The 25091-nt window shown below is 56.1% G+C and overlaps 2 protein-coding genes across 2 annotated transcripts; both read right to left on the bottom strand.

Moving 5' to 3' along the window:
• Positions 1-1429: 1429 nt before the first annotated feature.
• Positions 1430-16587, bottom strand: RAB44 (RAB44, member RAS oncogene family). The gene is made up of 15 exons (XM_075115934.1): positions 15499-16587; positions 15287-15401; positions 14842-15013; positions 14378-14521; positions 13945-14035; positions 13726-13821; positions 13202-13389; positions 12767-12815; positions 12343-12437; positions 6712-11816; positions 6146-6227; positions 5675-5789; positions 4813-4914; positions 3375-3451; positions 1430-2930 (listed from the first exon to the last, which is right to left on the bottom strand). The coding sequence occupies exons 1-15, from the start codon at positions 15706-15708 to the stop codon at positions 2843-2845; spliced, it is 6729 nt and encodes a 2242-aa protein (XP_074972035.1). The 5' UTR covers positions 15709-16587; the 3' UTR covers positions 1430-2842.
• A 3467-nt stretch (positions 16588-20054) lies between these two features.
• On the bottom strand, positions 20055-24757 carry CDKN1A (cyclin dependent kinase inhibitor 1A). Its single transcript, XM_075115601.1, has 3 exons — positions 24696-24757; positions 22026-22436; positions 20055-21481 (listed from the first exon to the last, which is right to left on the bottom strand). Exons 2-3 carry the CDS (start codon positions 22426-22428, stop codon positions 21432-21434), a joined length of 453 nt encoding a protein of 150 aa, XP_074971702.1. The 5' UTR covers positions 22429-22436; positions 24696-24757; the 3' UTR covers positions 20055-21431.
• Between the last annotated feature and the right edge of the window lie 334 nt (positions 24758-25091).

Raw genomic sequence — 25091 nt, 5'->3', positions numbered from 1 at the left:
GCAGATGAGCGGTTCCTTTGATTCTGGAGTGGGAATGTTTGCTGGGACCATGAATTATTAAAGGTGAAAGACGCTTTCAAGTGCAATGCGCTGACCATGTTTTCCAGCAAGCTTTATTGCCTTCCTGGCATTTCTCTCAACCTGGCAATGAAAAATTCATTTCCAAGTTTGGAGGGGAGGTTTGGAGTGGCGTAACACTTGTTTTATGCAACACCTTTGGGCACAAACTCCATCCTTTTTTCTAGACCTGATTTGTAGTGGAATATGACAGACATTCCTTTCTGCCTGCTGTCCTGCGAAGCCTTTTCTTTTGCAGATCTCTCTTTTGGGCCCTGTTCAAGCTCCCTGGTCTTTCTTTGCAGCACAAACATTGCACAGTTTGAAGGTATTGCTGCATTTGCTGCCATCTAATGGGAGAGTTCAGCCTCAGCGACCTCAACTCCTAATTCTTTTGCAAGCAAATAAAAACATATTCCTGGGCAATCTTACTACCACTTGGCAAAGCAGTATCTTCTATTTATAATCACAGGAAATTTAGGCAAAGGGAAAAGCTGTTCTGATGGATGGCTTTGGCGTACGTGCAGCTGGGTGGCTCTGCACAGGGGTCATGCAGCCAGGAACCATTGCAGACCCAGTAAAAAGAGCTTTTGGGGGTTAATCAGGCTGAAATGGTGTTTCTCTGATCATGGACCAGACTTGCAAAGTATGCTTGGATTTATATTATTTTAAGATAAAATAGCAAAGCAGAGGTAGTAAAGATGGGCCTAAAGAAACAAAAAAGCTGTTGTGGGATCCCCCAGAATACCAAATCCAGGCACAGCTTGGAACTGAGCCACATAAACTCTTCCTGAGGAGCTGTGGTCTTCAGGCTGCTCCCACTGTCTGTCAGTAAACATATTTTGTAGTGAAATATGGCAAAGCATGATCGACATGGAATGGGAGTATAAATATATTGCATTAAGAAAAGAAAGTCTTTTAAAGATTACTGCCAAGAGAGGATGGCCTGGGGGGAGGTAGGCTGGGGGGAGACCCTGAGAGGGTAGGGGCTTTAGTGGTATGGAGGTGTTGGACCACTGAGATGGGGCGTGCAGAGGAGAGAGCTCATCTCTAAAAGCCTTGGATATTCCTGTGTCACTGCAAAGTCATACCCTACCTGGTGAAGCTCACAACCTGGACGTTTTCTGAGCATGAGCTTCGTCTATCTGTGGTCTCTGTCTGTCTCCATCTGCAAATCAATGCTATTTCCACCAGGCGCTTACGGGTATCACACAGAGCTGGCCCCATTCGAAGGGGTAATTCTGTGAGCGGCGGAACCAAAAAAGTCTGCTCTTGCCTGGCTCTGGGCATCGCAGGGCTCTCCCATAGAGACTTGTCATTGTCTGATAAAGAGTAAACTGCACTTTTTCCATCAGTGGGGATGGCAATTAGTCTCAGTTACTCAGGCCTTTATTCATACAGAAGTCGTAGCATCTCATAGCTTTGCAGCTTCTGCCCATTGGGGACTGCTAAAAACAGCCCATGGACTCCAGAGCTCAGAAAACATCTCCAGAAAACATGTACATATAGATGGGCAACAGGAGCTCTTAAGCCTCGTTTCCTTGGAAAGCTGAGCTATAACAGAGTCAGAAACATGCAAAATTATATCCTTTTTTAAAAATATATAGTGTTATTTAGAAAACTCTTGCACTATATTTTTGTAAAGCAGAAGCTGGCTAGTATTATGCTTTGCCATAATGTACTTATAAATAATAATGGCAGCAAAAAGCAAACCCATCTGAGCAGACTTATTTCCCCCAAATCTGCATGTAAGCACAGTCTTTAAATACATCTGTTGAACTGCTGGGGGACGAGACAACACATGTAATATATAAAAATACTAAAGTATAACACTTGTTTCTTATTTATTTAGTCTGTATGTCTTTCTCTGCATCAAGCTGAAAGAAGAAAAACCTTGAAATTGTGACATGCACTTGTTGAGATTTTCCATGCTGGGTTTTAAAACTGATTCAGTACTTCAGGAAGACGCCGTCTCCGTTGCAGAAGGGCAGGGTGCGGCAGTTTGCTCTTCCCTGCCCATCCTGAGATCTGCTGCAATAGTGCAAAAATCTGCTCTGGGGGCAACGCGATGAAAAGAGGTCTTGCAAGCATTTATCTGATCGTATATCCCACCACCCCAGTGTTCTTTCTGTTACCCTGGATGTGCTCTTGGTGCTTTTGAATATACTTTGAGCAAAGTTTTTAGTAGTTTTCTGTCAAGACCCGTTGCTGCTCACTGGCACAATAAACCAGGAGACTAGCTCTACCTTGCCTAATTGGAGAGGCCTACAAAGTGCATTTAGGATATATTGCTTATTTCATTGTTCTGCATCAAATCTGATCAGATTACAAAGTGAGAGCAAAAGTCACCGCTGCACAGCAGCACCGACAGCCCTAAACCCTCTTGTTTTATATGCTGGCCTTCAGGTGACTCCTGGTATTCATTTCTTTTATCCCAAGACTCGGTTTTGCTCCCTGCTGCTTCCAGTATCATTCCAGCATCTCAGATCCAGCTGGGTTCCTTTTCTGCCTCTTTCCTTAGCCTGTTTTTTGTCTCCAAAAGAAAGCAGTACAGTTTCCCAACAGGTATTTTGGAGGGCTCGTGTGCCCTGGGATAATGGCAGGAGATGAGCAGGGAAGGGGCCGGGTGACAGCCAGCTCCTCCACAGCGGCTTTTGCTCTCGGCATCCAAGGGACATCAGGCAAGGCAGACACACAGGGAGCAGAGATGGTGCCTGAGGGTTATTTTTATGCTTTTCTGGCTGTCACTGCAGTTTCAGATCACAACTGTGGGGGGGTCTGCCCATCACCAGCAGCAGCCTTTTTTCTTCTGAGGTGGCTTTGGTACCTCTTCTGCCTTGTTTTTCAATTCATCTTCACGAACTTTGAGCAACCTGGGAGAAAATGAAGCAAGTTAGCTGGATATTTCCCCCATAGTTTGTATTGCTGTGCTATTTGTCTTGACAAGCATCAGTAAGAGAGGCTCAGCATGGCGGAAAGGAGTTAGGAGCCTTTCAGCTTGGTGTGATTTGAGAACCACAAACTCTGCTAAAAATGCCAACCTAAATCAAATCACAGACAGAACTGATTTCTGTCAAAATCAGCAGCATCCCGAGAAGGGCTCTATTAATCTCCTTGCAATGCTAGATATTCAGGAGGCATCTTAAAGCACATCTCTCCGGCTCATCCCCACCATACACATGCTGCTCTGAGTTTCCCTGATATTTGGGCACATGGTGTCTCTGGTGACAGTAACACATCAGCATTTGGAGTTTAAAAAGCAGGGAGGGTGCCCATTAAATTCAGGACAGCTGGCAAAATCCATGTACATGCCTCACCTGATTAAGCTGACCATGGACTCGGCGACATTCTGGCCCGAGGCAGCACTGCATTCGTAAAACATGAGCTGATGCTCCTGGAAGACACAGACCCCGAAGAGAAATGTAATATTCTTGCATTGGAATAGCTTAACATGGGAGTAAACAGCCAGGGGTCAGTCATGGTCAAAGGGAAGCAGGACTCAAGGAAAGAAATAACTCAATAATTTATTTATGGGAATGTGAAGGTGAAATCCAGCTCTTCTGGTAGCTACAACACCAACGTTTAATATCAAGAAAAAGGCTGACGCTGCAAACAGAATGAGATGCGGTGCCCTCTGGTTAGTGGAGTGAATATGGAGACATGACTAGATGTTCCTGGGCCTTTTGTGCCTACCAGTGACTGGTTGGGGTAGGGGGAAGAAGCATTTAATCCTTTGCCCTTCCGTCTCCATTTGTAAAACTGGTCAATGGATACTGACCCAAATCACATAAACTTTGAAATTAAGTCGGTAAAGGTCAGATTCTTCTTGCCTAATTTTTATTAGCCATCTACATGTGAAGAGATTAATCGTACTTTAAGCATTTCAGTATCTTTGAAACAGGATAGGCCTTGATGGTTTTATTATTTATATTTTGCTGGGAAGATAAGTGACACTTCACAGATAAGATAAGTGGAGCTGAAAATGTTTTAATTTATAGATCCAGTTCCATAAACTGTTTTACTGGGGCAGTGCTGAGTCAAAACAAAAATGTCAAGGGGAAAGCAAGGCAGGAAAGAGTGGAAGATGGGTTCAAAGATCACTTGGCCACACACCGATGCACAAAAGGTAAGTTAAGGTCTTTCACCTTTCTCCAGGTCCTCAGGCTGGTGGCATCCACCCTTAGCTGCCCTTGCTTAACTTGGGTGGACAGCACACTTTCACAGAATCATAGAACCATGAAGGTTGGAAAAGACCTCTGGGATCATCAAGTCCCACCACCAACCCAACACCCCCAGGCCTCCTAAACCATGTCCCCAAGGGCCACGTCTGCACGGTGTTTGAACCCCCCCCAGGGACGGTGACTCCCCCACCTCTCTGGGCAGCCTGTGCCAGGGCCTGACCGCTCTGGCAGGGAAGGCATTTCCCTCACACCCAACCTAAACCTCCCCTGATGCAGCTTGAGGCCGTTCCCTCTCGTCCTGTCCCTGGTGACTTGGGAGCAGAGACCAACCCCCCCTCACTCCAGCCCCTCTCAGGCAGCTGCAGAGAGCGAGAAGGGCTCCCCTCAGCCCCCTCTTCTCCAGGCTAAACCCCCCCAGCTCCCTCAGCCGCCCCCCAGCACACTTGTGCTCCAGACCCTGCCCCAGACCCGCTGCCCTTCTCTGGACACGCTCCAGCCCCTCAAGGCCCTTCTTGTCCCGAGGGGCCCAAACCTGAGCCCAGCATTCGAGGGTTTAGCAGGACCATGCACTTACCTCAGCCAAGCGTTCCCCATCCTTCGTAGGGACCTGTCTCTCTGCAGCACAGTCAGTTTTGTTCCCGAGGAGCAGAATAGCGACTCCATCTTCTGCTCCTTCCTGGACAGTTAAAGAGGGAAGGGGATCAGGAGTGCGTCTGAATCTCCCTTGAAACGCAGCCAGCCACGCTATCTAGACACATCCTGGAGCACCATGAAGGATGTCCATGGATTTGGGCCAATAACAAAACCTTAAATTCTTAAACGAATTTAACAGCATTTAAGAAAGGGATTATTTTTTTTTCCTTAAATCATTTATCCTAGTCTATTAACAAGACAGAGCACTGGATGAGTTACCCTCGCAGTGAATTCACTGTGTTCAACTTCAGAAACCCTCCAGAAGATGCTCTGGATGAGATTTACTGGCACTGAGCAAGGCGGCCTCCTGTTTTGTTCCAGCATTTTTGAACACTGACTTTGTACTTGACTGGAAATCTCTGACAAGAAGTTTTTAATAAGACAAGAGTTACCTCCCATTTCCCAGGACAAAGTGGACTATTCTTGATTTAAATTATCAAAATTACTTTCCACATTCTCCATTCCTCTGCCAAGTTTTTTTTAAAAAAAGTTGATCATTATCATAACAATGCTATCAACAAAGTACCCCAGGAAACACTGCAAAAACGTTAAAATTGTCAGTATCTGAATTTAAATGCTCCAAGAAAAATTATTTTCTGACCAAAACAAAGCAAAATGCCCTTTACAAAGGGCTTGGTCACCCCCAGGTGTCCGTCCCTAACCGGTGGCAGAGGTCAGGCGGGGAAGTCACTGCCAGTTCCAAGACCTTGGGGATAGAATGAGGTTTTTTCTGCTTCACCCACCTGGATGCAGCTCAGCCAGTACCGCACATCTGAGAAGGAGTACTCTGACGTGATATCGTACATCAGCACGACCCCATCCGCCTTCCGGAAGAACTGCTTGGTGATGCTCTGGTACCTGCATTTTAAATGGTCACCGATAAGGTCTAAGGAGGTTTCACCTAGAAGCGGTCTGAAATCCCCGTGGGAAAGCTGAAAATGCATGTCTGCAAATAAAGGCAAACCCCTGGTTTTGCTCCTGTCCTGATCACAGAGGTCATACAAACAGCCTGAGTGCTTATTTTTATCTTAATTACTTCCTTTATTATTCTTTATCAGATCACACGCTGTACAGAGTCCCTTCTTAAACAACGCCTCCTTTGCTTGGCAAAGCCAAGAACATGCATTTCCACTAAACTACCAGGAAAATAATAACAATAATAAAAAAAGAAAACCACAGGTTGCTCTCCTTAAGCAGACAGCACAACACCTCACCTTTCTTGACCAGCTGAGTCCCACAGGCGGAGAGCAAAGCGCTTGTTGTCCACGACAAGGTTTTTGATCTGATAATCCAGTCCTAGGAGACACAAAGAGGAATATTTTGATGCTGTAGAGTCCACCCCGTGACAGAGGATGGGTGAAGGTGGCACATGGTGTGGTCTAAGGCTGCAGCTCAAGTGGCTGGTCTTAAGTGATCCTCCAGCTTTTATATCTTTGATGGCTGGATTTTGGGAAGGTCTCTGATCTCATGGTGAGTAGAAACAGGTTGGTTGAGAGGAGGATATAGCTGAAAGGCAAAGCAGAGAGAAAAGCACTAGGGCCATTAGTATTGTTGCCCTAAAGAAGGCAAGGAGGACCAGCATTGCCTGCTGAGGAGCATCGAGACACGTGAAGTCAGTGGTCCTGTTTGGTCCTTGGTGCCAGGTTGTATAGCATGCTTGGCATGAGCTGTAACATGCACGTAATGACCACCAGCAGCTTCTAGGGTGGAGGAAAAGGAATTGTGCAGGTCAGCCAAGCAGGTGCAGAGCCGTGCTGGAGAGGAGCTGGAGGAGACCTACCTACTGTGGCAGTGAGGTGTGGGTTGAAGGTGTTGGCGTGCAACCGGTACAGGAATGATGTTTTGCCCACATGGGAGTCCCCAACGAACAGCACATTGTAGAGGTGGTCTGGGTCCAGGGAGGCTTCAGAAGAACCCCTTGGGGCAGCTCCTGCCCCATCTGCAGTCACAGCCCCTGGCTCTCCTGGGCTGGGCTCACCTTCCTGGCTCATTTTCTGCCCAATCTTTTGCTGCTTCTCCTGTTGACCAACACTGAGGTCTTCACGCTGTTCTCCCAAGAGCTGCCTTTGAGGCTGCATGCTGCTGTTGGCTGCATCCCCCAGTGAGCTGCCTCTGAGGACCATCCCCAACTGATCACTCCCAGCTTCTTCCTCCTCTTGGACCCTTGCGTGAATGGTTGACACTGGTGGCACCTCTTGTTTTGGAGGTTTGGCAGGTCCGGCAGCTCCCCGCTCCATTTCCATCCCATGCAGCAGCTTCTTCTCCAGCTGCTGGGAAGCAGCGTGAAGACTCATCTTATCTGCCTGCGCTGAGACCTGCTCCTGAAGCTCACTTTGGGCTGCCTGTCCTGAAGCGCCTAGCCGCCACACATCTGGAACGAGAACATCCTCCTGCATCATTGGTTCCAGCTTTAGCGTGCTGATTTGTAATGTCGCTTTGGAGACTGGGGGGTCCAGTGCAGATGCACCATCATCATGGGTCTGCTTTATCCCTAGACTCCGAGTTTCAACTAAAATCCTTGCCCCTGCTTCCAGCCTTTCTTCCTGCAACACTTCCAGACCTTGAGCTCCATCCAAAGGCCTCTCCTCTGCATCAGCACTCTCTCCCTGCGGTATTTGCAGTGTCTGGGTATACTCCAGGATCTGCCCATCCGGACCAGCGAGTGTTCCCAGCATTTGCTCCAGACAAGGACCCTTGGCAGCAGTGGCACACTCAGGATCTAAAGCAGCCTCAGCCAGAGAGGACACATCTGCACCAGCAGCCCCCTCCCATAGGTGTGCGGTGTAAGCTGCACACAGACCTGCCTCCAAAGCAGGAGTCTGGCTCTGCACCCCTTCTTGCATCCAAGCTGCACCCAGGGGTGCCATACCTGCCTCTGTGCTCCTCCCTGGGGTTGATTTGAGTTCCTCAGTGCTCTGGTACTCTGGTATGTCCAGGATTACAGCCTCCATAGGGGAGTGCATGCCTCCAGCAACCCCCTCGCCCTGCCAGACTCCTGCTCCCTGCAGATTGAGCACAGGCTCCTGTGGCAGCCCGTGCTCACTCTGCTCATGTTCCCCATCCTCAGCCTCCTTCATGAGATGCATGGCTGCACAGATCCCCCCTCCCAGAAGAGTTTCTGGGCTGGCATCCCCACGCAGCTCCGTGTCTACCCAGGAGTCCTCTTCTTCCACCTTCTCCACTGACCCTGGTTTATCAGCCTGATCCAGGGGCTGCACATCTGGAGCCACGCTCCCTCCCTGCTCTGTATCCAGGGAGCCAGCCTCTCTCACAGGCTGCAGATCTGCCTCCATGCTCCCTCCTGGGGCTGATTTGAGCTCTTCCATCTCAGTAAGAGGCTGCATGTTTGCATTGAGACTCTGGGCGACCAGAGTCTCCAGGATTCCAGCCTCCTCCTGAGGCTGCATGCCTGCACCTGCCCCCTCTCCCGGCCCCGCTCCTGCTCCCTGCGGGTCAAGCACCTGCTCCTGTGGCAGCCCATGCTCGCTCTGCTCATATCCCCCATCCTCAGCCTCCTCCATGAGCTGCATGGCTGCTCCACCCACCCCTCCCCTTGGGGCTTCAAGGTTGAGACCCCCATGCAGCTCTGTGTCTGCCTGGGTGTCTTCTGCCTCCATTTCCACTAGCTCTGGTTTATCAGCCTCATCCAGAGGTTGCACATCTGGAGCCATGCTCCCTCTCCACCCTGTATCCAGGGAGCCAGCCTCACTCACGGGCTGCAGATCTGCCTCCACGCTTGTTCCTGGGGTTAATTTTAATTTCTCTGCCTCTGCAGGCATCTGCACATCGGCATCAGTGCTGTGAGCCTCGAGGATTGCAGCTTCCCCAGGGGGCTGCACGCCTGCAGCAGCCCCCTCTTCCTGCCTGATGGCCGCTCCAGGGGGGTGAAGCACAGGCTCCTGTGGCAGCCCGTGCTCACTCTGCTCATATCCCCCATCCTCAGCCTCCTCCATGAGCTGCATGGCTGCTCCACCCACCCCTCCCCTTGGGGCTTCAAGGTTGAGACCCCCATGCAGCTCTGTGTCTGCCTGGGTGTCTTCTGCCTCCATTTCCACTAGCTCTGGTTTATCAGCCTCATCCAGAGGTTGCACATCTGGAGCCATGCTCCCTCTCCGCCCTGTATCCAGGGAGCCAGCCTCACTCACGGGCTGCAGATCTGCCTCCATGCTCGTTCCTAGGGTCCACCTGAGCAAATCCTCCTCTGTGAGTGGCTGCACGTTTGCATCAGGGCTCTGGCCCTTCACCATATCTAGGATTAAAACCTCCTTCCACGGCTGAATGCCTGCAGCAGCTCCCTCTCTGTTCCTGATGGCCACTCCAGGGGGGTGAGGCACCAGCTGCTGTCGCAGCCCATGCTTGCCCTGCTCTTGTTCCCTATGCTCCGTGAAATGTCCTACTGCAGGACCCTCCCCTCCTCTTGGGGTTTCTGGGCTCACATCCCCACGCAGCTCCGTGTCTACCCAGGAGTCCTCTTCTTCCAACATTTCTACTAACTCTGGCTTATCAGCCTGATCCAGAGGTTCCACATCTGGAGCCACGCTCCCTCCCTGCTCTGTATCCAGGGAGCCAGCCTCTCTCACAGGCTGCAGATCTGCCTCCATGCTCCCTCCTGGGGCTGATTTGAGCTCTTCCATCTCAGTAAGAGGCTGCATGTTTGCATTGAGACTCTGGGCGACCAGAGTCTCCAGGATTCCAGCCTCCTCCTGAGGCTGCATGCCTGCACCTGCCCCCTCTCCCGGCCCCGCTCCTGCTCCCTGCGGGTCAAGCACCTGCTCCTGTGGCAGCCCATGCTCGCTCTGCTCATATCCCCCATCCTCAGCCTCCTCCATGAGCTGCATGGCTGCTCCACCCACCCCTCCCCTTGGGGCTTCAAGGTTGAGACCCCCATGCAGCTCTGTGTCTGCCTGGGTGTCTTCTGCCTCCATTTCCACTAGCTCTGGTTTATCAGCCTCATCCAGAGGTTGCACATCTGGAGCCATGCTCCCTCTCCGCCCTGTATCCAGGGAGCCAGCCTCACTCACGGGCTGCAGATCTGCCTCCATGCTGGTTCCTGGGGTCCACCTGAGCTCATCCTCCTCTGCAGGCATCTGCACATCGGCATCAGTGCTGTGAGCCTCCAGCGTGTCCAGGATTACAGCTTCCCCAGGGGGCTGCACGCCTGCAGCAGCCCCCTCTCCCTGCCTGATGGCCGCTCCAGGGGGGTGAAGCACAGGCTGCTGTGGCAGCCTAAATTGACTATTCTTGTGTTCCCTACGCTCCGTGAAATGTCCTACTGCAGGACCCTCCCCGCCTCTTGGGGTTTCTGGGCTGGCACCCCCATGCTGCTGCACATCTCCCTGGGAGTCCTCTTCCTTCACCAGTTCCAGCGCCTGAGCCTTATCTGGGAACAACCCACACAGGTCCAGGCTCGCTGTAGCTGTTTCTGCTGGGGAAGGTCCCTCACTGAGCACCATAGCAGCACCTATTTCATCCTGCATCCCTAACTCTGGTTTATCATCCTCCTCTGGTGGCTGCACACCTGGAGCCGTGCTACCTCCCTGCTCTGCCCCCAGGGAGCCAGCCCCACCTGGGGGCTGCAGAGCTGCCGCCACCTCAGCAAGCAGCTGCACATTGGCATCGCTACTCTGCGCCTCCAGCGGTTGCACATCTGTTCCCTTTCCCCCTTCCTGCGTGTCGGCGGGTGGCAGCAGCGCCTCTTCACCTACGCTCACTCCCCACATTGCGTCTCCCCTCACAGACTCACCCTGCGGCTGCTGCTCTGCCTCCCAGGGCTGCGTTACCTCCATCTCCCCTTCCTCGGCCCCAGCTCTGCTGCTCGCTCCATGCTGAGCCTGGGCTGGTGGCACGTCGGCATCTAAGGTCTCTCCCCAGGGCTGCGCCTCTGCACTGATGTGCTCTTCCTCCGGCATCCCGGGGTCAGGAGCCACTGTCACCTCGGGGAGGACATCATCACCCTGGGCTGCTCCCATTTGTGCCTCACCCCAGGATGGTGGCTCTGCCTCCAGGTGCTCTCCAGGCTGTATTTCAAGTTTCTCAGAGACGCCCGATGGCAGGTCAGCCTCTTCCCCCGGTTCTGCGCCTGGGGGCTGTGCACACTCTTCCAGAGCCGCAGCTGGGCCAAGCTCATCTGTGGCAAGCTGCCATCCCACTGCTAGACCTGTCTCCCCAGCCTCAGGTGACCCCAGACCTGCCTCCAGATTTTCTCCCTGGTTTAATGCCGATTCCTCAGCTTCTCCCAGGAGCTGTGCCTTTTCCCAGCCCATTTTTTCCTGTATCCATCCTTCTCCCTCCACCTCCACAAGCACCTGCTCTGCTGCCTCCACGCTCTCTCCTGGTGCTCCTTGCAGATGCTCAGCTGCCTTTAGCATCATCTCCTTCACACCAGCACCCTTTCCCTGCAGGAATATCATCCTCTGTGCCTCCTCTGGGCTCTCTCCCTGCTCTGCCCCCGGCTCCTGAGCCCCACGGTGCCTGGCTCCCACGGACGCACCAGCTCGTGTCGTGTCTGGAGCACAAAGCTCAGCTGTGGCTGGTCCCTCTTTCAGGTCTCCTTCAAACAGCTCATGACCAACATGGCCGGGAAGGGTCTCTTGCAGGATCCTGGGGGTTGTGCCATGTGCTGCGGATGCCTCTGGCCCTGTCTGGAGCTCAGCATCGTTCTGGGGGTGACAGGCAGCATCTGCCAGCGCAGGAGGTGCACCCAGTCCCTGTGGCTTCAGCTGTTTGCTCAAAGTCACTATTGCATCATTCATCTCTCTTAACAAAGAGCTTTGGTCAGAAAAGTGTTCCTCTTTCAGAAATTCTGCGAAGGGGTCCTCGTCTGTGGAGCTCGCTCTCAGCGGGGCTCCCATAATGCTTATTTCTGCTGGCAGCGCTTCCCAAACCCTGGAAAGGGCAGAAAATGGTGGGGGGTTAGCCCAGCCCCTGGGTCAGGCTGCAGCTCCCTCCCACCCACCTGGGCCAGTACCAGGGGGGTCTCTCCTCCATCATCTCACCCCATCCCTCTCCAAACCCGATTGTATTTACCCTCCAGGGGTACTGGAGGTTCACACAGGCAGTGATGGGGACAGGGGAAAGGGGGATGCACACCCTGGGAGCCAGACCCAGGGCTGTATCCTGCCCGGCAAGCAAGTGTGCTTCTTCCCAGGCTCTGTGTTCACATTATTAGAGGTGAAAAGACAACTTTTGGCCAGATACAGCAAGTGCCTGACCCAAGGGAGTGATGCAGGGCGACGAGCCGGGGTAAGAAATCTGAGCTCTGGGATGAGAGATGAGTGGGTGGGAAAGAAGCCTTAAAAGGACTAAATATTGTGTTTTGCTTGGGGTGGGTGGAGGACTTGGGTGCTTGGCACCAGCTCGCAGATGTCAAGGGCGTGAGCTGAAACAGCAGCTGCTACCCAGGACCCCTTACACTTGATGGGTGCTCTTGGCTTTGGGCTTGGTGCTCTGGGACCCCATCCTGATCTGCATCTCGGAGAGGTACTTCTCACTCTTCTCCAGACTGATCTGCAGTAAAGAGGGTGGGAAGAAGAGGAAGAAAAGCACTTGGCAAGGAAGCATAACCATGTGAAATGATGCTGCGCTCTCCGGCAGTATCCAGACATACCCATCCGAAATCTTGGGGGTATCAGAAGTACCGTGCTGCTACCCCCCCTCCCTTCCCAAGCATCCATAGGGCACCACGCTGACCCAGTTTAAGAAAACTTTCAAGGGCACTGCCTCTGCTGCAGAAGCACCCTGTGCTCTTGGGCTTCCTGGCAGTCCCAAACCAAACAGTGCGAGGCCCTGGAGCACAGACACCCCCCGTCCCAACGCCGTGTACCCAGCTGAAATACCTGTGGGGACAGGGGCATCTCGCCAGGCAGCTCTGCCACCTCTCTGTCCCTACAAAGACAGAGCACAGGTGTCAAAATGGCAATTGCATCCTCTTCACCGTGTCCATCCCTGCCCCAGGGTTGTCCCCAGCCCTTGAGGCAGTGATGTGCTGGAGCAGGACAGCAAACCCCACAACCCTTGGATCCGTCCTTGTTGGGTTCTGGGTGAAGGACATCCCTGGCACTGCCCTGCAGGGACACATTCGCTGCATGGTGTAGATAGGCCTGGTTTTTTATTCTGATGCTTTTCACACCAAATCATGATTAATGTGTTCCATGAAGACCACTGAAGCACCGCCATGGCTGAGACCCATCAAACTCATTCCCCATCCACAGCAGCTCCCAGGAGGAAACCACATAGGTGCAGAGGGAGATGCTGCTCACTCAGCTACTCACCTGGGCTCCTCCACATGCTCCCGAACCAGCGTTGCCCTCGCTGTCTGCAGGCTCCTGTGGGTCTGCTGGAGCTGCTGGTGGAGGTGCTGCAGGCGGTCCTCCAGCACCCGGTTGCTCTCCTCCAGCTGCCTGTTTTCAGTGCTGGTGGCCTGCTGCATGCTGCGGAGGCTGTGGCACCGCGTCTCCAGCTGCAGGATGGCAACCAGGACACTTACACCCAGCCAGGACCCCCATGAAACCCATGCCAAAGAATGATGCACAACCATCTCCTGTAGACCTGGGGCTGAATTTTTATCCCTGAGGGTGGAGAGTGGGAAACTCAAATCGGGTGCTCTGAGGACAGAGGGGAGTGTGGGGAAGGGGTGGGACAGGAGAGGTAATGGAGGTCCTATGTCACAACCTGCATCAAGGACTGGCAGGGACAGACCGACATCAGGTGTACAACACCAAGTTGATGCTACAGGCACAGCCCAGAGACCCCGGACGCACGGCACCCCAGGGACCAGGGGTTGGAGCCAGCTCACCTCCCTCTGCGCCGTGACCAAGCGCTGCACCTCCCTCTCACTGGCATCCAGTGCTTGCTGCAGCTCCATGCTGTGCTGGTGGCTCCGGGCCATGCTCTGGGATGGCAACAAGGTAGATTAGCACCCACTTGTCCTTCTGGGAGCTGCCGCAGTGGCTCAGGCGTTCTGGGTCCCCTCCCACGGTGGGTGGCAAGTGGAGAGGAGCAGCTGGTGGCCCACCTCCTGCTCCAGCCGCTGCTGCTCCTGCTGGATCTGCTGCTCCAGGGCCTCGCAGAGCTGCTGCACCTCCTTGTCATGCTCAGCCACATGCCTGCCAGGGACAGCAAGGCCAAGGGAGTGGTCAGACCCTGCCGCAGTGGGTGCAGGTCCCTGGGACCCCACATTGCCCACAGGACCTGCAGGCTGCAGCCAGGTTTGCCCAGAGGGGTTCACCCAGCAAGGACGTGTCCGGCAGTCTGAGTCCAGCACTTTTGCCATCCCGTGCGTGACTGTAGAGGGAGCCCGACCCCAAACGTCAGCTCCCAGCAAAACCTCTGCTCCAGGCACTGATGGAGATGCTGAAAGCCCCCAGGTTTCTCCGTCCTTGAGTGCCTGTCCATGGCTGGGGTGAGTAGGGGGCCCCATCCCTGTCCACTGCCCAGGGGTGACTCACTTGTTCAGGGTCACCTCCAAAGCCTCCTTCTTGCTCCTGGCTTCTTGAATGCGGTGCCTCATCTTGGCCAGAAAGTCCTCGAGGTTGCCCAGGAGCTGGGGTTCGTCCTGCCAGAGTTTCACCCAGAGCTGCCAGATCTCCTGCCTGCAGGGAGAGGGGTGCTTTGTGGTGAGCATCTCCCCAGAACCCCCCAAAGACTAGCAAAGAGCTGGGGGATCCTGGGTCATTTAGCTCACACCGTGCAGGACACACGGTCCTGAGGGACAGATGAGCATTGGGGTGACCACGATCCTGTCCTCTGCTCTGGCACTTGGGGCAAAGGCACCTCCAAGGCATTTTTGGGCTCGCTGCCTGCATGGGGACCAGATGAAGCAAAAACCCTGCCCTGCCCCAAGCCTTTCCCCCTATGGCAGCTCTGCCCCCATCCTGCAGGACACCCATGGGTGCTAAACAGGGCGGCTTACTCTTCAGAGGCGTTGGCTGTGCCCAGCTGGTCCATGAAGGCAGCAAACTGTCTCTGCTCCTCGCTGTCTGCCCCCTCCAACGCTGGGCTGGGGAGGACCAAGCGGACCCTCCGGGATGCCGTTTTCCGCCGGCGGTGGTCCCTGGCAGCTTTTTGGGAGCTCAGGAATTGGCCTGATGACAGATACCCCAAACCCTCAGTGCCCAGCAGGGGTGACACCAAAGCCCAAACTGGGACATTTCCCACCCCATGGTTTCAAGAAGCTGCTTTGGCACAATAGGACACCTCACCAAGTGAGCCGTGGGCTGAGACCCGGCCATGGGGACACTTGTTGGGCCATCACGTGCCGCCCAGCAAGGGGACCATTTCAGGTTCCCCCCAGGACAGCCCAAGGGCTGTGTCCAGGATCAGCCCGGGCTGTTTGGAGGCAGCATGCCAGCACTTACAGAGCCTGGCAGTGAACTCCTCGGTGCTTAATCGCCCGGCGCCGGCAGCATCCAGCCCATTAAAGATGAGCTCCAGCTCCTCCATGCTGCAAGGGAAATCTTCCTCCTGCAATTTCTAAGAACCAAGCAAATCAGGGGAAAAAAACAATCCATCATCCAAACTCCAGCCACCCTGGTGGCATTTGACCTGAGAAGACTTCCCCATCCCTTACCTGCATGTCCGAGCGGGTGACAAACCCCGCCTGGTCCTTGTTCCGCTCCCTGAAGAAGTCCGGCACCCTCTGTACTATTTCAGATGCCCGTGGCAGCTCCTCAATGGGGCCGGAGGCTGCTGCCGCTGCCTCGCCAGAGCCCTCACGCAGCTGCTTGCGCCGGCTGGAGCCCATGCGCCGGCCCTTGGTGGCCGCCCGGTGCTCGGCCATGGCTCGCGGCTCGGTCCTGGTGAGGGGCAAACCAGTAGGTGCTGGGCCTTGGCCAGCTCTTTCCTTGCCGGAGACCTTTGCTGTGGTGCGGTGGGAGACAGCGGAGCAGGACCGAGCTGGAAAGTCACTTTGGCTGGCGTAAATGGCCCCCGGGTTTGGCAACAGGAAGAGAGGCGCTTATCTCCAGTTGCACAGTGCAAACGGAGCCTCGACCTGCAGCGAGCAACATCCGTCCCGACCGGCTGCGAGCCCAGCACCCACCGGGCAAGCGGCTTCTCCTGCCTCTGGCCACGCACCCACCCCAAACCTCCCCATGCTCCACCCCGGCTGTGGAGGATGCACCGAGCACCAGCACTGCCGGGGCTCGAGGGCCACCTGGGAGGTGACACAACCGGGAGGTGACACCAGCAAAGGACCTGCCAAGGTGATGCTGGAGGTCTGGGCAAAACGTGGTGGTTCCACCTGCTTTCTCGGAGCTCAGCAGCAGCTTTTAAATTTCCTCCCCCACTTTTCACAGCTGTGAGTCACCTCCGGGGAGAGCTGCCTGAAACCTTGGCGAGGTTTCCATCACGCCTGCGTGCTCGCCCTGGCTTGCAGGGTCTGAGCTTGTGACACCCCCCCACCCGCCCGCTCTCCTCTCCCCATCCCGGGTGGGCAGCAGCATCACCAGCAGCCACTGTTCCATCCCCACGAGGGGTTGTTCTCTGCACGGCAGAGCTGAAAAACCAAGAGAAGGAAACCACAGCCATGAAAAGCAGTGACGCAGAACCAGGGCCATGCTTAAGCCGGCTACAGCCCGGCTCTCCGCTCCCAGCCCAGGGAGACCCCCAGCTGCTCCAGCCCTCTGCCCTTTTACAATGTGAAATGGTGATTCTGCTACATCCCAGGGCACACTGGAAACACGAGAATAGGCCCCCCAAAAACACCCCCTTCCCCTTAAAGGAAGAAGGTCTTGTGGAGTTGCTGGAGTCCCACAGGGCACCGGGTGGGGGGGTGGCAGAAAGCAGGTGCCTTTATGGTGGTCCCAGCCTCTAAGACAGCAGAAGTGGGAGCTCTGGGGGGCAGGTGGGTTGTTTAAGGCATGAGGAAGCCCCCAGTTACCTGCCCCAGCCCTGAAGGGTGAGCTGAGCCCACTGCACAGCAGAGGCACGCAACAAGCAGGGGGGCTGGGATGAGAACAGCACAGCCCCTGGCCCCAGCTGAGCAGGGTGCCTCCCGGCATCACCAACTCCCAGCGACCTGCCTCCCCTCCAAAACACCCCACGCTGCTCCCAGCCATAAGAAAAGTATCCCCGGCCGCACTCCCTCAACAGGCAGCAAGAACCCCCGCCCCAGCTCACCGACAGTGAGAAAATACCCTTATTTTCCTTGCTTTTCTATTTTTTAAGGTGATGCATGAGCCACCTCCAGAGCAGCAAAGCTTACCTTTCCCACCTACCAAGAAGGACCCTCAGTTTTGGGGTGCACGGGGCAGCGAGGCTCCCCAGGCTGGAAGGGATGCTGGTTCCACACCGAGGGTGTTTGACCTGCTCTGCACCCGAACTCTCATTTTCTGTCTTACTCAAGGCAGCTTTCCGTTTTCGGGTTACACACAACTGCCAGTGCTCACACGTTTCCTGTTTGCCGCGTTGCAAGCAGGGTGCGGGAAGGGCCTGTCCGGAGGGTCACCGTCCCCTCGAGCCCCCTGATCCCAAAGCAAGGGCACCGCCAGTGTCATCAGGAGCTGCAGCAGAAGTCCCCATCCCTTTCTTGTTTGCAATGGTCTGGCCAAGGCTGGAAGGTGTTTGGGGCAGGGGAAAAACATCAGAGAAACAGCAAATGCTATTTTAAGAGTCCAAATAACCCAAACTACAAGACTACACATAACCCACAGATTATAACATCCTACTAAAGACAGAACAAACCTGCAAACCCGGCCCCCAGCTCTTCGGCCCCAGGATTTGCAGAGCTCCCCTGCTGTGCTGCTCCTACTGATGTTTTTTTTCAAGGCTCCTGCCTGAATTTTTAAGTCAGCTTTGAAGCCAGCACCAAACGCACTGACCACCTGTGATCCGCATCCACTCTGGTTTACAAGGGGACAGGAGAATTGGATGGATCGTGTGCATTCTTGCTTCACTTTAACTGCAAAATGGGAAAAGATCTCAAGCAAGGGGTAAAAAAACTATTATCTTTAGGTTATAACTAGAATTAACATGCACTGCCTCCCAGGGCAGGGGCTGTGGGGTGGGGGCTGGTGCCCTACCCAACTCTTCCCATCTGAGCTGGTTAAATCACTTGCTGGGAACCGGCTGCGCAGGTGCCCTGCCCCATCACACCCACCCAGTCACAGCCCAGCCCTGCTCGTTTGCCGTTTAACCTAACGAAGCAGCAGCCGGCTCAGGTGCAACCTCTCCATTTGGGCATCTGCAGGGCAATTCAAGGCTCAGCTGCTTCTTCTCTGCTCCCTGAGCAAAGCTGGTGCCTGTTACCCCAGGCTGAAGCAACCCCACGGCCAGGCTCGGGTACTCATCTTGCAAAAACCACCTCTGAGCTCGTGTTTATCACCGCTTCTCGCAACGCCCAGGGCTGTTTGCTGCTGCACAAAGAGTGAATTTTGGCTTTGCTTTCCCTGAGGATGCTTTTTGTGGGGGGGGGGAAACCCTAAATATCCCTGGGAGAGGTCACTGATTCACACCCTCTGCCCACCAAGACTCCAGCTGCAGAGTCCTGCTGGCAGCCTGTGCCAGGGTTAGTGCCAGCCACAGGAGGGTACCATCCAGCCCCACAGCAGCAACAGCCCTTTCCAGGCCTGAGGAGATGCCAGGCAGGTCTCGGTGAAAGGGGATTGAACAGCGTGGGGAAAGGAGGGGAAGCGCCTGACCCTCCTCCCAGCCCCACTCCGCTGTTGTGGGAGTTTGAACCTGGGCATCCTCGCCCTGTGCTGAGGCCAGGCTGGGATAGGAGAGCAGCAAAACACAACCTGGGCTGAAAGTGCAAGGTTTCCATCCATTCCTCAGCTGCTGGAAAGCCATCACTATTTTGTGTCCCCAAAACTGGGAGGGGACACTCTCCTCCCCTGCCTGGAAGAGGCGGTGCAGGACCAGGTTCTCCCAGGGGGGAGCAAAGCTCAAGCCCGGGTGCCAGACTGCCTCTCGCACAGCAGCACCGGGCCCTGGCTGCCCTCAGAGCCCCACAAACAGGGCTGAGGGAGTATGTGCTGATTTATTTCTTGCTTCCTCCATCGCCACTGCTCCTGACAAATGGGAGGTGACAACAGAGGGGAGCAGCTGGCAGCGGCCAAGGGGGCTGGAAGGACTGACGTAAGGGGAAAGATTAAAAGTGCTAAATCTGTAGGACTTGACTCAGCAGCAGCTAAAAGACTGCATGATTGTGCTCTGCAAGCATTTCAAGGGGCATCGGTGTGCGTGGGTGTCACCCAATGCTATGGGGACAGGCAGATGCTCTAGGGATCCTCAGCTGAACGATGACACAACAAGGTTGTTACGATCAAAACTACTTTCAGCTGGATCCGCTGCAAATCCGGTCATTTGTCACATTAACCAAATTTGAACTCACAGGCCACAGAGAAGTCTTGCACAGCCCTCGGAGGAAGCCGCTGATGGCGGAGGCATCCCTGACTCCCAGGGGACCTCAGCCCTGGCATCCAGCAGCTCCAGTCTCAGTCCCACGTGGGACTCGGTGCTGTATGTTTTCACCAGCAGTGCCAGAACATGCTCTGATATGTCCCTGTCCCACAACATGGGTCACCCTCATTGGCCTGGGCACCTGGCACCCCTTTAAAGGAGGAAGGGGGACATGACCAGCTTGCCCATGGCTAATGGCCACCTGCCCAAGGTAGCGCGCTGGGGGTTAGGAGTAGGGGTCACAGTGGGAAAGGGGGAAGTGATGTGGGCAGCAGAGGAGCCTACATTCACACAGGGGTCCCAACGGTGACCCCCTGCACAGGGGGCAGCAGCTTCTGCTGGGGATATGGTGGCAGCACCAGTCCTGCACCTGGGACCACAGCAGACAGCTGCCCTAAGGGAAGCACAGCTAAGCACAGGGGCTGTGGCGAGGCTTTGCCCCTCAGCCCTTGCGCAGCTCCCATCCCCCTGCTTTGCTGTTTCAGGCTGCAGAGGAGTCACCCAGAGCTGCGACAGCCCCTTCCCGCAGCCCGCTGGGTAGAAAGCACAGCTGGGTTTGTGCTGCAGCCACCCCCACTCCCAGCCAGCCCCGAGCTCAGGGCTGCACCCCCAGAGTGACCCCCAAGCCCCCTGAGCCAGGCAGGGACCCAGCCCCAGCATCCTCTTCCCCACAGCCAGACCCTGCTCCCAGCACAGTTACCTCCATTAACCCAGAGACACCAATTCCCTTACACAGACAAGTGTTTATTCAGAGTTAACATTTATAGACAAATAGGTATTCCCTCTTCCCCCCCCAGACTTAACAGCATTTTTTTTTTTTAATATAAATAAACATTTAGTGCTGGGAGGTTGCCAGCTTCACCAACAGCAAAGTGCATCATGGTGCAAGGCAGGAGGTCGGCTGTCGCTTTTCTGCCTGGGACCATCTTGCACCAGTTTCCAGAGTCCAAATCCAGCAGAGCAGGAGATGAACCCCATGAAAGTGCTGAAACCTGACAGTGTTGAGTCCTTCAAGAGCAGGGACTCATCCTTCCACACTGGGACCAAGCGGCCTTTGCTCCAGGACATCCCTTGTTCCCTGAGGCAGCCAAAGCCCCTGCTCTGCAGAGTCAGGTGAGGGACCTCTCTCCCCCCAGCCCCAAAGGAGAAAGAGTCCAGGAAAAAAAAAAAGCTACAATTTCATCTTTCAGTGTCATCCTTGCTGGTGAGCAGGACTCCTTCCTTCCTAGAGCAGTCCAACGTGGCCAGAGCAGGCAGCTCCCCAGCCTGGTGTCAGTGTTGGAGGCAGGAACAAGGGCAAACAGCACCACCCAACAAGCCAACAGCAAGGTAAGGAAGGGGGGGTTTGGGTCAGCGGAGTCCAGGGACTCCCAAGCTTCCCCGGCAGTGTTGGTCCCACAATGAGCTCAGCGCTGGGGACCTCCAGTGGGTTTGTCACCACCTACAGCCCATCTTGACCGGTGACAGCACTTGTGAGTCACCCAAAGAAAGGGCTATCTGGGGAACAGGGTTTCCTCTCCCAAGCAGCTGTGGGACCTGTGTGACCCCACTTCCACACATGGATGAGGTCTTGCTGCTGCTGTGTCCATCCTGCTGGGAAGAGGGCCACGACCACGTGCCAGCAACTGGGGTGTCCTCAGGGCCAGGCTGTCCCAGGGCTCTATGATCCACATCAGTGATGCTTTCTTAATGACATCTGGTGCCACCAGGTGGCTGGGACACAAGTGTCCCCCATGGTCAGCCACCATGCAGGGGAAGGACCACAGCTAGACAGCAGGATGGTACAAGGACAAAGCTTGGCCCCATCAACACAGGGCAGAAGACACTTTCTTCTCTGCAGGCAGGGCGATGCCTTGGTCCCACCAGGCCTGTTTCAGTCCTCCTCCATCCCCCTCCGTGGGGCCACAAGCCTCAACATGGGCTACTCCTATACATTGCACACAGTGAAGGTCCCTCAGGACCCCAGAGCTAATTATAAATAGGGAACTACAGACTCTACGTTTCTTCATACAGACAGCTTACACAGTACAGGGTAGGGGAAAAGAGCCACGGCAGCATCGGCAGCTCTCCCCGATGGCAGAGGAGCCGAGCACCGCCAGGTCACGGCTTGGGCTTGTCAGGGACGAACCTCCGCTTGGAGCTGTAGAAGTCTAGAAGGCAGAAAGAGAGGGTTGGAAAGTGCCTCCAGCCCATCAGGAGCAGTGGGGCAGGAAGAGGGAGGTGTCACCAGGGAAGCAGCCCAAAACCCAGCCCAGGTGGACTCCGCTTTAGAGCCACCCACCCAAAGCCATGAGTTCCTGGGGAGAAGAGCTCGTAGGTCTCCACCATCTCTTCTGTTTGGTCCCACCTGCGCTTCCACCCCAGCCCTCGATCTCAGAGGACAGGCTCACACCATGGGAACTGAGGGTGATGATCTATTTTGGGGCATCTTCAGCTATAAGACCCACAAGCCTGATATGAGCCCCCTGCCCAAACCCCAGCAACAAAGAGGCACCCAGTCTGCAGCCTTTTCCCCTTGGAAGATGGGCTCTGCTCTCCTGGGAGAGATGCATGAAGGGTGGTCCACTCCCCACGCCCAGGAGCCAGGCAGAGCTCTTGCACCCAAGTCCCCTCCATCTGTCTCTACCAGAAAAGCCACAATACCAGCAATGCCACCAAGCACTCAAGGAGTGACACCGAGCCTCCAGCACTCACCTTTGATGGTGGTCTGCCCACGTTTCAGGCTCTGTGGGGAACCAGGCCTGCAAACCACCGAGCTCTGCTGAGACCCCTCGGGGCAAATCCTTCCAAGATGGTCCTTAGGCGGGACCTTGTGGGCCAAGGAGCTCCTGCTCTCACTGCCAGTGACCTTGGCCAGGCTGTGGACCTCCTGGGTCAGCTGCTCATCCGGGAAGACTCTCTCCCACTTGAATTGTCCTTCCAAGGGAGTCTCCGTCTCAAAGTTGAAGTTCCAGCGCTGCTGAGCTTCTTCCAGGTGTTGCCTCAACAGGTCCTCAACATCATTCTGGAGCTGGTGGTGGTCCACGGGGCCAAAGAGGTTCCTGCACACCTTGCTGCTGCATGGCACCTGCCTGGCCGTGCTTTGAGACACGGACATCGTGGTGGCTGGGAGGAAAGCAGAGCAAGTTACCGGGCTGTTGGGCAAGCCACGAGCCAGCGCAAGGGCTGGCACATTTGCTACCAGGGCAAAGCAGGCAGTAGCCAAGGCGGGACAAGCTGGGTGGGGCTCTGCAATGAGGGATTTTAGTGGCGTCTTGGGCAGAGCCTTGAGCATGACTGAAGTCAAACGCAGCCTGGTGTGATGCAGAAGGATGGGGATGGTGCAAATGTTGACGTTCCCCGTTCCTCCTCCAGCAGGTAAAGCCCTACCAGGGCAGAGCATCCGGCACCTCAGCGCTGCCACCGGCTCCATCCCCAACCCCGCTGCATACCCGCTTCCATGCGGGCACGAGGCAAGCTGGCGCATGGGCAAGTGAAGCAACAGGATGTTTTTCTGACCAGTTTCTTCATCGCAAGCACCCAGGCCCAGTGGCAAGGCAGGCTTTTAAGCAACATGCCACAAGCTTGACCACTTTGTTAAGCACACTCTATCTGCAAGAGGTTGTTGGGTAACGAGAGACAAGACCCTGTTTGTTTGTTTTCAAATCGATGCCAAAAGCCTTGACCTTCACAGTAAGCGGCAAAGCCTTGCCTTCTGAGCAGTTCTCCCCCCTACACATGTGTGGGGCTAATGGATCCCTCGTGCCACCCGCAGTTATAAGGAACCTCATTATCAGAGCAAAGGATTTGATGGCTTTCGGAGCTAAGGTTTGATTCCACTTGGATAGCTGTGCTCATTAAATCTGCTTTAATAAAAAACCAGATTCACAGAAACAAAATCCCCGTGTGCAAGACAGCTTTGTCATTGCCCACCCAGCCTGGGACCCCCAAAGCCAGGACCACAACAGACACCCAGGCTTGGGCCCCCCACACTCAAACATCCCCAGGGATGGGGCGCTCAACCTCCTGCAGGGAAAAGATCTGCTCCAGTTCACACCCCCAGCCCCTCCGGATCGCCTGTGCCACATAACCAGGCACGCCACCGGCACAGCGTGCCAGCGGGCAGCTGGAGAACCTCCAGCGCGGGGGCCGGTGGGGCCATGGTCCCTCCCCGGGGCCACCCCGACCCGCCTCCCAGCCCTGCTCCCAGCCCAGACTGAGCACCCCCAAGTAAAAATAGAAATCCAGCTTCCTATCTCCTGGCAGTCAGAGCACATAAACAGGGTGACCTCACTGCGAGGCAAGTCCCAGCATGTCCAGGCAAGCCCTGGCAGGTAGCGGGCTGGGGACATGTTTCGACAACCTGACCAGACACCCTCCAGCCCTCCCTACGTCAGGCGCTGATCTCCCCATTCCCGGGCCACCGCCACGGCCCAGGTGCCACCCCAGAGCACTACACCTTGAGATAACAGCTTCGCCCTGACTCATGATTGCAGATTGCTGGAGCCACCGAATAGGGAAGGACAAGGGCCAGGTCACCGTCCCCTCCCATAGGGCTGGTGCTGCTTTAGCAGCCTCCACAAAGCAAGAGCTTCAACGTTTCCTGCAACCCAGCTGGAGAACCCCAAACTTGGCCAAAGAGGTGATGCAGGTGCACGGTTGCATTAAAACCTCGCCCAGCCGGGCTGGGAGATGAAAGCACTCCCAGGGACACACACACCCCCTTGCCAGCCCCACAGGCACCTGTGACACCCAGGACCAGTTACACCAGTTGGGAGAAGGCTTTAGGGAGCAGGAGGGGCTGGGAGCACCCACACCCGGGGGTGGATGGAGCCAGCAGCCAACGTGACCCCGCGCCAGGTGCCTCCCCGGAGGAAGGCGCAGAGGACGCCCCACTCATGACACCGATGGGGCTCTTCGGCCGCGGGGGGTATTGCGGAGCCCTCAGGGGGCGGGTGTGCGGGTCCCGGCCGCCCCCGCCCAGCCCCGCGGGCCGGCGGACACGCAGGGATGCTCCGCAGCGGGGCTGCCCGGCCGCGCCCCGCACCGCGCCCCGCCGCCGCCGGGGGGCGAGCGCAGCCCGGCCCGGGGCTCCGCGCCCGCCCGAGGTGGGGGTGGGCGGCGGCTCCGGGGGGTCCCCACCGCCCACCCCTCCGGGCCCAACCACCCCCAGCCCCGCCACCGGCCCCGCTCCCTCCCTCCGCCGCCCCGGGGACGCGGCCACCGGGACGGAGCCGCCGCCCGCTCCGGCGCTTCCCCCGCTCCCCCGAGCCGGGCCGGGCACCGGCGCCCCCCTGCCGGTGACAGCCCCCCGGCGACACCCCCCGGGCCGGGCCGGAGCCACCGGCCGCCCCCGCGGGGCCGCACCGGCACCGCCGCACTCACCGTCGCGTCGCGACTCCCGGCGGCCGGTGCCGGTCGCGTCTCGCAGCGTTTTATACCGGGGCGGGGCGGGGCCTCGCCGCTGCTCCCCGAGGCGCCCGGGATTTCCCTCCCGCCCCCGCCCCGCCCCCGCCCCGGCACCGGACCGGCCCCCGGGGCCGCCGCCTCGGGCCCGCGTCCTCCGGGCCCCCCGCCCCCATCCCGGTCCCCATTCCCGTGAGTGAGCGCGGTGCCAGCGGGGAGTGCGGCGTGCCGGGACCCCGGGGCGGGGACACCCTTCCTAGGGGGTGCGGGGACCCCAACATCGGGGGATACAGGGACGCCCTTCCTTAGAGGGTGCGGGGAGCCCCCCATCAGGGGATACAGGGACCCCCTTCCTAGTGGGGTGTGGAGAACCCC

This window comes from Phalacrocorax aristotelis, chromosome 21, assembly GCF_949628215.1.
Source record: "Phalacrocorax aristotelis chromosome 21, bGulAri2.1, whole genome shotgun sequence".
Classification (NCBI taxonomy): Eukaryota; Metazoa; Chordata; class Aves; order Suliformes; family Phalacrocoracidae; genus Phalacrocorax; species Phalacrocorax aristotelis.
Note: the sequence above shows the minus strand (reverse complement) of the source record. Positions and strands in the feature narration are given on the sequence as shown.

Bases quoted from the DNA above. Each gene is read 5' to 3' on its own strand.
- CDKN1A (XM_075115601.1), bottom strand. From the start codon at position 22,428: ATGTCCGTGTCTCAAAGCACGGCCAGGCAGGTGCCATGCAGCAGCAAG. The intron at 21,482-22,025 runs GTGAGTGCTGGA...TCTGCCTTCTAG, and splicing joins TGGGCAGACCACCATCAAAG to ACTTCTACAGCTCCAAGCGG.
- RAB44 (XM_075115934.1), bottom strand. From the start codon at position 15,708: ATGGCCGAGCACCGGGCGGCCACCAAGGGCCGGCGCATGGGCTCCAGC. The intron at 15,402-15,498 runs GTAAGGGATGGG...CTTGGTTCTTAG, and splicing joins TCACCCGCTCGGACATGCAG to AAATTGCAGGAGGAAGATTT. The intron at 2,931-3,374 runs GTGAGGCATGTA...ATTTTCTCCCAG, and splicing joins TCCATGGTCAGCTTAATCAG to GTTGCTCAAAGTTCGTGAAG.